A 10,840-nucleotide genomic window follows, 5' to 3' on the forward strand; every position below is an offset into this window, starting at 1 on the left:
GCGCGTCCGGAGCCTGTGCTCAGCAGCGGGAGAGGCCACAACAGTGAGAGGCCCAAGTAAAAAAAAAAAAAAAAAAAAAAAAAAAAAGTTGAGGGAATAAATTTTTATACATATATATAAAAAAACGAGTGGATAAAAGTCACCTGGAATATTTGCCTACTGTACCAGAAATTTGTATTTATTAACAAGAAACCCAGGTTTGGTATCTATCAATCTCATTTTTCATTAAAAACAAACAAAAAACACTCACACATAAAATACTATGGGTAAATAAAGGCATACTGAAAAAAGTGAAAAAAAAAATAGGTAGCAAACTGTTACATTAGTTGCTTCTGAAGAAGGGGAATGCAGAGAGGAAATGGAATACTTCGATTTTTTTACTTTACATATATCCTCCTGCCCTGGGTCTATGTAAAGTGCCCACAGAGACTTCTAGAACTGGCGGGGGAAGGCTCACATGCTCGCATGAGTTCGTAGACCTTCTCTGGGCAGCCTTCCGGGCGCTCCATGCGGTAATCTTTCTCTAGGAGTTCATACACCTGCGACAAGTCAATTCCTGGGTAAGGTGACATGCCGTAGGTAGCAATTTCCCAAAGCAACACTCCAAATGCTAAAAGAAAAAAGAAAGAACAGGATCGTTCGAGATGTGTAAGATTTAACTACACTGCATTTAAAACTGGTTAACTGTGCAGCAGACATCAGAAGTTACACCCTCAGAAGCAGGTCAGACACTGACATTTTACCCGGCTCTTAATTACCAACAGCCCCGGATAGAACAGGACAGAAAGAGGCTTTCCGTTTACTCACTCCCACCGACTAAAACAGAAGGAGAGAAGGGGCCTGGGCTGATCAGCCCCTCCAGGGTCTTTTAGGTAGCCTAGCCATCTTGTTGGGAGATGTGGTGGGAGGAACCTAGGACTGGAATTGAGGAGGCCATTACTACTCATGGCTCTGTGAGCAACTAGCCATGTGCCTAAGACAGACCACCTCTCCTTTCTGGGTACATGAAATTACCTCTAAGGGCCCTTCCAATTCCAAAAATTTCATTAAAATCTTACAGAATCGTTGAAATTCCAGGTCCCATTAAGGAACCAGAACTCCTTGGAGAAACCGGTGATTTCAGGTCTGGGGCAGAGAATGAACCTGGAATATTTTATCATTCCAGAGAGCAGAGATGCTCTAGAAGACTCTAGGGTTTTGTCAAAAGGACCAGGAACAATTTGGAGTCCCCACTGGCCAAAGATGAGACAACCTGAAAGTCAATTTAAAAAACAACTGCAGTGGATTAGTCAATAACACACTCAAATATATTTAAATCCAAGAGCTTATAATAATATCACAAAAGAAAAACAACAAAAACCTGGTCACCGTTGGAGGGTATTAAGAAACCAATTTGTTATCGTGGAAACCGGTAAATAATGGCAAGTGAGCAAACATTTATCCTGTCTTTCCTGTATGAACTGTACCCCTACTAAAGCCAAACAGTAGAGGGGAGAAGATGCTTCTTCTTATAGAAGGTATCGAGCTGATAAATGCATAAGGAATGAGAATTAGAGAATTATCATTTGGCAAAACCCCGAATAAATCAGCAGATCTGGACAAAGACAGAAAACTAAGAATTATGGGCCTACTGATGAAAATGTACACCCCTTCCTATGTACTCTTACTAGAAGAAAAACAAGTCAAACTCGAATGTGATCAAGCTGTCTCGATCCAAATACCCATTATCTAGGGAGAGTGAAGACTGAAGGACACGACAGATCTCACCACAGGGGTACAGTGAGCAGAACCCAGAGTGTGGGAGACTTTAAAGGACAAATGACAGGATTTCTTCAACAAATAACTAGCAAGGGACGCAGAGGGATAAAGAAGGAATTTACACTGTACAGGAGACCTAAGGGCCACTGTCAACTAACAGCACTGTGAGATTCCTATTCCCATCCCAATTCAAACACACTGTTTAAAAAAAAAAAGAAAGAAAAGGGCTTCCCTGGTGGCGCAGCGGTTGAGAATCTGCCTGCCAATGCAGGGGACACGAGTTCGAGCCCTGGTCTGGGGAGATCCCACAGGCCGCGGAGCAACTAGGCCCGTGAGCCACAACTACTGAGCCTGCGCGTCTGGAGCCCGTGCTCCGCAACAAGAGAGGCCGCGACAGTGAGAGGCCCGCGCACCGCGATGAAGGGTGGCCCCCGCTCGCCGCAACTAGAGAAAGCCCTCGCACAGAAACGAAGACCCAACACAGCCAAAAATAAATAAATAAATTAAATCAAAAAAAAGAAAAAAAGCATGACTTTCATGATTTCATTGGAAATTTGAACACTGACTAGATATTTGATGATATTTAGAAATTAATCTCAACTTGTGGTTATACAAATAAAAAAGTCATCTTTAAGAGACTTATATGAAATATTCGTGGACAAGATATTATGCTGTCTGGGATCTGCTTTGAAATAACAAGGGTCGGGGGGGTGGACAGGTGTACAGGATGAGAGGCACCATGAGGTGATGACAGCAAAGCTGGGTGATGGGTGCCTGGGCCGCATTAGGTAACTCTGTCTTCTTTAGTGTATGCTTACAATTGGCATAGTAAAAAGTTCTTTTCAAAAAAGTAAAAATAAAATACTGTCACACGAGGCTTCAGAGGGTAATATTCTACTTGAATCCCAAACCAAACTATACAGCATTCTCTCCACAGAGGAAGACTCTGGGTGCCTGCAGGGTGGGCCGGCTGCTCCTGCAAACCTAGGCAGCAAACTAAGAGTGAAGACAGAAAGACGGTGAGTGGGGAAAAAAGTTAATCTGAATTATTTTGGAAGAAAAAAGCTCACTTTTACTTCATTTTGGACAGAAAACAGGGGAGAAAAGTTTTTTTTTTTTTTTTTTTTTTTTTTTACTTTAACACAAAGCTTGAATTCCCCAGTTGGTCATTTGGATGTAGCTATTTTGCTTACTTTTCAAGCTCCTATTTTAAATATTAAAACTATTCTTCTAGTAAACAGTAGCATCTAATTAAGACCTCCAAATGTTTTACGGCTTTATGATTCAAGAACTGAACTGGGGCGTGAGTAATAGGTTTAGGCAATCTGGGATTTTAGTCTAATGGAAACATATGTAAGACAGTGACAAGGGAAATGCAGATCACTCAGTTAGACTCGACAGCAGTTAACATGAACATATGTCTAAAGCTGAGCAGCCTTCTAACTTCATTGTCACTTAAATATTCAAATATTTGAACACTTACTACCTACTAAAAAATTATTTGAGTCAAATTTGGTTTCAGAGTTCTAAATATAATAGCTTTTGACAATTTCCTTAAATGTTTTCAAGCAGTAAAAGATGAGGCTATAGAAGTACTTCAATCAATAGGGCCAATTGAATCTGTTGTTTACAATGAGTTCTCAGAGTTCTTGTCAAGAGTAGAATTGTTTGATTAAGTGTGCACTATTATGGAAGATTCAGGTAAACCTTATTCAAAGGTTGATTGCTAAAGAACTGTAGAGCCTTTTTTCATTGAAGTGTCCTTAAAGAAGAGTATCCTCTTCTTTAATGTTGATATTCTGGATCCACCATTAGTGTATATGCTTATGCATTAGGAATAGTGAACTGGTCAGTTATAACACTAATTTTGGGTAATAATGTAAGAAATAATTTTTCACAAACATCAACTATATTTTAGAATTCACTGTGCACTCTAGAAAATCTTAGAAGGACGGAAACAAGGTTGAAAAGGCAACGTATTCTATAATGAGGATAGTTTTTGGAATCTAACAGCTCTAAATTCATGGGTCTGTTTGAACTCTTTGAGTCTATATGACCATAGAAACATTATTTATATACCATGAGACTTAATTTGTCTCAGATATAAAGCAAAAATTATAATAGCGACTTTAAATATTTATGGTGAGGAATACATATGATCATATGTGCAAAGTTCCTAGCAAGTGTTTTTCACAGAGCAAACACTCCACATTTGTTTTGTTGTTATTGTTCTTATTATTGTTAATGTTCTTTACTGTTCTTTTCATTCATCCACCCTAGGAAAGGCCTCAGTTATTATGTAGGACAACCTGCAGCTGGTCATCTCTGCAACTTCCCCACTGATTGGTCTTCAGCGTCTTATACAATTTTTCCAGTATGAGAAAATTCATCCAGAGCACTGAAGTATTGAAATAGGATATAGTAAAAATTAATTTCTACATGAACCAAAATATGTATTATCTAGACCAGAGCATGGAGAATAACATGATTTATGTCAGCATTTCCTAACTTTTAGTAAATAATCCACTTTACATTTTCAAAATTGAGTAGAAGACAAGTCAGCCTTGGGAAGAAGTTCTCTGAATCTAAATGAATTTATAAAATGCAGAGAATAGGAATATTCTTTTGATAATGGAATTAGTAAAAATGACAAAATGGGCCATATGTAAATATAACAATTTACTTTGTTCTACATTATGGTTGACTATTGCCTCCCAAATAGAAAATAAGTGTCTCTTGGGCAAGCTTCAATTTTCTCCCTTTAAATTTGGAGTATATAATATTTCTCTTCTTTACTGACAATTTCTCAAATGTTCAGGGTAGAGATATTGACTTTTGTTGGATAGAGTGCTAATCGTTACCCATTTTTGGAGTGAATCCAAAGCTATAAATTAGAGCAGGCTATCGGCTATCGTTGACTTGTAATGCTGAGCTGGGAGATTAAAAACCCACATGCAAAAATAACCCTGAATCTATTAGATAGGAAATAAACCTGGAAATCAAATGAAGTGGCCTCAAAGCGTAAAGCCTGATTTAAAAAGTGATAAAGAGATGGCTAATGAAAGGAAAGCAAAGAACTTGTTAAAAAAAATTCTGAAAAACAATTGCATTGAATTGTTATTTTTGCATTTATTTCTCAAATATTTATTATATGCCCTGGACAATATATACTTATGTACATAAACATTAAAATATTGCCTTTTTCTCAAAAAATGAAAGCTGTGAGGGAAAGACGTACACAAGCAAAGAGTACAATGAAATACATTAATTGCTATAAATTTGATAAGAGCAAGCATATACAGAAAGTAACATGACATGATTAAATCAGCTGTGGTTTTACAGAGGATGACCCCACCCCCACAATTGGATATGTCTAGGTACAGAATCACTTCCGGGAAGGAACTCTTGAAATTCTTAGTTTTCAGATGCCAGTTTGCATTTGACTGCTTTTGGGTATCAATTTAAAGTAATAACGTTCTCCCTCGCTCGCGTGGGCACATGGACGGACACACACACGCCCCCCTCCCACACAGGCCTCCTTTTACCAAGGGCTGGATGCTGGTGGGGGACAGATGTACAAATCAGAAACCTCAATGCGGTGAGCCACCCACCCCTTCTCTAATAGCACCTGTGTCACCCCAGAGGGTGTTTAATTAAGAGGCCCTCTCTCCAGAGCTCCACGCACTCACCGAGTAACTGTACTAAATTGGGGTGCTTGATCTCTTTCATTACTGCGGCCTCTTTCAAGAACTCTTCCACCTCCATGGTATCCTCCTGCAGGAGAAAAAGAAGTGATGACATTATCTCGGCAAGGAAAGTGTCGAAGTGGGGAAGCACGACCTGAATGGTTCATACAAACTGGAGCTTCCATGAACGATCATCCCGGTCTACCAGTCTCAACCATGACATCGCTCTGGACAGGTTCCAAGGTGGCCTGATCATCACCCCCAACGACACAAAGAATTTTCCACTTCGGTGCTGAGCTTTGGAACTCTCACCCTGAGCACCAGGTCAAGACTGGCTGTATATGCTGGTGACTTGCCCTGGTGGCTCTATGCAGACTGTACTTGTTTCCATCACCCGTGGAGTTTGTGGGGAGCAAGGGAGATGTGTACAGGCAAATACCACAAACTTGGTCCCACTTCCCTACGGAACAGCTGGCTTCCAAGGCCTCCCCAAATGCTTAATATATAAGAAAAGAAAAATCACTTGAAGAATCCTTAATGTACTTGATTTAAGAGAAGAGACCTTGGGGCTTCCCTGGTGGCGCAGTGGTTGAGAGTCCGCCTGCCGATGCAGGGGACGCGGGTTCGTGCCCCGGTCCGGGAGGATCCCACATGCCGCAGGGCGGCTGAGCCCTTGAGCCATGGCCGCTGAGCCTGTGCGTCCGGAGCCTGTGCTCCGCAGCGGGAGAGGCCACAACAGTGAGAGGCCCGTGTACCGCAAAAAAAAAAAAAGAGAAGAGAAGAGACCTTGATGACACAAAAAGATGTATAGCGCTACCGAAGAACGATGCCTCAAGATACGGCAGAAAGAGAGGATGTTGAACTTCTCAAGAATGCGGTCTCATGGGGCTCTCAATGAAGCAATCACCACTACCTGTCAGGTCAATTACTCACAGATTCTAAAGTAATCTTCACTAGCAGCTCCCCTAACAACGGCTTCACAAGTATCATCAGCACACATCACGTTTTAGCCAAGTTCACAGTATTTAAATGCCAAGGGGAGACAAAGATATCAGCAAATGCCCAGAGCAAATGCGATAATGTTTCTGCATTTCCTCACGTATCAGTCTGGAGTGCTGTTGTCGGCTCTGTTTTCAGGAGCCTGGCTGTGGGTTTACGTCGGGTAAACCTCTTTTTGACTTAAAGAACCCGCTGTCCTCTCAACTGACCATCAAAGCAAGAAGCAGGTGGCTGATACATGACACAGTCTGTTGCTATAAAAAAAAACCGGCAAGGGAAGCAGGACCCCACCCTCTACGTTTCAACATGGAGTCTGAGTGTGTCTGAAGAGCAGGCCTGCATGTGAGATAGAGAGAGAGCTACTTGGAAACTAGATTCCCCAAGAGAAGCTTTATCAGCTGTACTTTAAATGTGGAGCTTTACTTACACTGTACCTGCCCCTTCGGGAAACAAAGCGCTAAAGTGTCCTACTCACTGTGGCTTGCCGGTTCCTACCCTGGCACGTGGGGAAGACTTCCAGGGGACGGGTCACCCTTTACTTAGTGCTGTCTTGCTTTGGTCAAGCATGTTTACAAGCGAAGCATGACCAGTGAGGAGATGTGTCAGCCCACTATCACTTAGCTTAGGGCTCGATGGGACTGAAACTCAGACACAGTTTATCGCTCTTTAAAGGTGGTGAGCTGCCCCTAATGTCAAGCCACCTCACTGGCTGTTTAAGTCTTCGGAGCCCTGCCTGAGCCTGAACATGCTCAGCAGACCATACGGTTTCTGGCGTTCAGTGCTCTGATCCACCAGGGTGACACGCCGCTACCGTCAACGGCTGGAGAGCCAAGTGCCTGCCGGAACTAGGGGATTCAATGCTGCTCATGGAAGGACCAGGGCCTTTAAGAACCCTGCTCAGCCAACAATATGTTCAAAGAGTAGCTCTCAAATGAAGCTTTCCAGATTTGAAGCACCACATAATGAGCCTCGCACAGTGAACTCGTTTCCGATATAACACTGCTCTTATAGCTACTGACTCTTCTCTGCAAGAACCATGTTCTAGGTCTTGAGAGGCATGGACATGCAAAAGGAATATTATGGCTTTCAAAGGCACCCCTCTTCTGCCTCTCTCTCTTCATTACACACACACACACACACACACACACACACACGAGCCGCACGCACATGATGTGTGGACAGTATAAATAATTCCCTGTTTTTTCTTTCAGGACAATCAATGTGAACTTGTCTCCCCCTGCTGGAATCAGACCTGGTCCAATGTACAATTTAAACTACTAACAGCATCCTACATTTCTAGCTGTGTTAAACTGGAAATATCCCTGATGCTGCCATCCCTGTTATATTCCTTTACTTTTATTTTAAAAATGTCCATCATCTTTTTGAAGAGGATTCTTCCACTTACATAGTGAAACAGAAGTAATTCCGAATGATTCGGGCAAAGGCCAACGCTCTGAACAAAAGCTGTGAATTTCAGTCTGGTCTGTCAAGGGGGGGAGTTGGGTCAACTGCCCTCTCTTCATGAGGACTGACTGGCCTGGCCAGATGTGGACCAATGCTTTGGCTGGCACAGAGGTTAAGAGGATGATTGTGAGTTATACCGACCAAGCTCTGCTGCTGCGAAACCATGGTAAGCTGCCTACATAACAGGTAACAGATTATCTGCGAACTTGGTTTCTCATCTACCAAATGGAGAGAACGGCAGTATCTGCCTCGTGCACAAAGAGTGCCGAGTGCAGTGCCCGGAACATGGTCAGCACCCACTCAGTGGGACTCACTTTTATCATTATTAACACAGCTGATCTCTACTCCTGAGAAGCAGACTAAACATATTGCTTGTATGGAAGACAGGCTGGTTCTTTAATTAACGCCGGCTTTTTGGTCTTTCTCGAACACACATTCTTCCAGACTCAACATCTCACAGGTGTTTTCTAACCAGCTTCGCCCTTTTTGCTCACTGGCCTCATCCCCAAGAGTAGGAATTCTACAGCATAGAAAAGAACACTATTCTTAAACACAGCTCAGCGTCCCGCTGCTGCTGCACAGCTTTTAGAGCTCTCGATGCCTCCTCTCAGCAGGGACCCCCGGCCGCAGTGCTGGGCTCGTGTCTAAGATAGATCAGTTTCCACATGTTTCCGGTTCTTACCCGATGCCAGGGGAGCAAGGTTACAAGCACAGCGAAGTGCCACCCTGCACCTATCAGCTCGACTAGGGTCCACACACTGGAGAGATGGGGCAGTTTCTGAGCTAGACCGAGGGAGGCGGATGGTTCACAAACCAGGTGGGGGACTTGAAGCTCAAGTGAAAAGTCCACAGGAAACAATCTCACAGAGGAGCCCCCATGACTCTGGTCCCCGAGTACTGCGGCCGTATCTAGCTCCATGGCCAGAAGGGAAGCCGCTGCCCGAGCGACTGCGACATGGCAGTAGCCTCTCTCTCCAGCGCACAGCCCCCGTCCCGCCGTGAAGTGAGAGCCACCGCCTGCGACGGCCCAGTGTTCATGCTGTCCTGGAGCCCTTATTTCCAGTGGGGGAAAATAACAAACATAAAACCCAAACCAAAACATACTGTGCTGGTGAGGGTGGGGAAAACAGGCACTTGCTCCACACCAGTGGTGGAGTGCAAACTGGTTCGAGCTCTTTGATCCAGCAGCTCAACTCTGAGCTGACCTAACAGGACACTCTCCCACGTGTGCAAACAAGGAGAATCCCTGTGCACTGCCTGTAACAGCAAAGTAGTGGAAAGAGGACAAACATCTACTGAAGGCTGGTGACATATTAAAATACATCCATACAAAAACAAGGCCATCTTACACGTACTGTCAAGGAATAACTGCCAAGACACATTAAGTAAACGACAGAGGGCACAGAGCAGCAGTGTCTATAGCACACTGCCATATGGTTAAGAAAGATACGTGCATGTGGACTGTTTCTGGAAAGACACCAAAATCAAGGGTAGAGGAAACTATCTGTATATATTACCTATTGGAAAAATAGGTAACGAATTGAGTACAGTGCTAAGTTTTAACTTTTTCCAACAGTGTTCATTTCTGCTATTTTAGTAAATTTGTCAGCTAGCTTACGAGCCCATTTTAATAACACAATTAGATTAACAGTAGACCTTTCCAAATTCTATTACCTACACAACTGTTTCAAGAAAGAAAACTGACTTACAAACTTACTATACAGCTCATCTGAAACTTGGGGCTTCCTGTACTTGACAGTTCTCTTAGGCACATCCTGCCTTTAACAAAGAGAGTACATGCCTACGACCTGCTGAATAGTGTCAAAATTCAAACTAGCTGGTCCCCGTCAGGGTGCCTTTGTTGTAATTCCAGTTTCCCATCCATAGGGGCCAACCTAGCGCTCCCTTTTTTCTCTTCAGGTCTTCCTTTTGCCCTGAAGGTATAGGGCCCAGTGGTGGATAAAAGTAGGGCCTCGCTCCCCCTGCTGGTTAAGGAGAGTCTGGTCCTGACCGCTGAGGGCCTGCAATACCAACCAAGGACAAGGAGGTCCGGCACAAAGAGGGGCTCAGTGAGAACCGGCTGAACAAACAAAAGCTTGGGCTAGAACTGCAAGGATTTCCCAAGTAGTCTTCAAGAGAGAGGCAGATCGTAGCTACAGCCTGGGAGGGAAGTGAACGGGGGGTGGGGGGGGGGGAAGGTGATTTTTAAAACGCGTAACTGTGGTTTATGCATATTTTTCATGGTGTATGAGAAATCAGAACCAGAGTAACAATTTAAAAGAAGACCTGTTTATGCATTTTTCATGGTGTATGAGAAATCAGAACCAGAGTAACAATTTAAAAGAAGACCTGGGCTTTGGAGCAGGATGCCTGGGTTCAAATCCTGGCTCTGTCACTGCTATTAGCCATGGAACTAACGCTATAGGTCAGTTACTGAACCTCTCTCTGCTTCAGTTTTCTCAACCTTATATGGTGGTAATATCAGTAGCCTTCTCTTAAGGTGGTTGGAAGGATTAAATGAGATGCTCTATGTAAAGCATAAAGTACTCAGACTCAGGCACGTAGTAAGAATCAATAAATATTAGCCATCACTGCTACTTAGAACCCACTCAAACTCTCAATGTCTGTAGTGGAGACGAACGCCCCAAATGTTGATACTAATCTTATTTGCCAAGTGGGAAACATACTGTACAGATGTTTTTTGTGCAGGGTGGGGTGGAAGGAGGGATAATTTATTTAGCAGTTGCTCAGTACCTTATTTTGGGTTAACATACCTCTAGAAAATGACACAGTCCCTTGGGACTTCCCTGGTGGCACACTGGTTAAGAATCCACCTGCCAATGCAGGGGAAACGGGTTCGAGCCCTGGTCCGGGAAGATCCCACATGCTGCGGAGCAACTAAGCCCGTGCGCCACAACTACTGAGCCGAGCCT

The 10,840-nt window shown here is 43.4% G+C and overlaps 1 protein-coding gene across 1 annotated transcript in view; it reads right to left on the minus strand.

The window, feature by feature from the left end:
• ABL1 (ABL proto-oncogene 1, non-receptor tyrosine kinase) overlaps positions 1–10,840 on the minus strand; it is a 43,082-nt gene that overhangs the window by 5,633 nt on the left and 26,609 nt on the right. Inside the window, exons 5-6 of the mRNA XM_007453139.1 lie at positions 5,448–5,532; positions 458–610 (exon numbers count right to left, since the gene is read on the minus strand). Of these exons, the coding sequence (XP_007453201.1) occupies positions 458–610; positions 5,448–5,532 (238 nt within the window). The remainder of the gene's footprint in view (positions 1–457; positions 611–5,447; positions 5,533–10,840) is intronic.

The sequence above is a fragment of the Lipotes vexillifer genome, unplaced genomic scaffold (assembly GCF_000442215.2).
Source record: "Lipotes vexillifer unplaced genomic scaffold, Lipotes_vexillifer_v1.1 scaffold149, whole genome shotgun sequence".
NCBI lineage: Eukaryota > Metazoa > Chordata > Mammalia > Artiodactyla > Lipotidae > Lipotes > Lipotes vexillifer.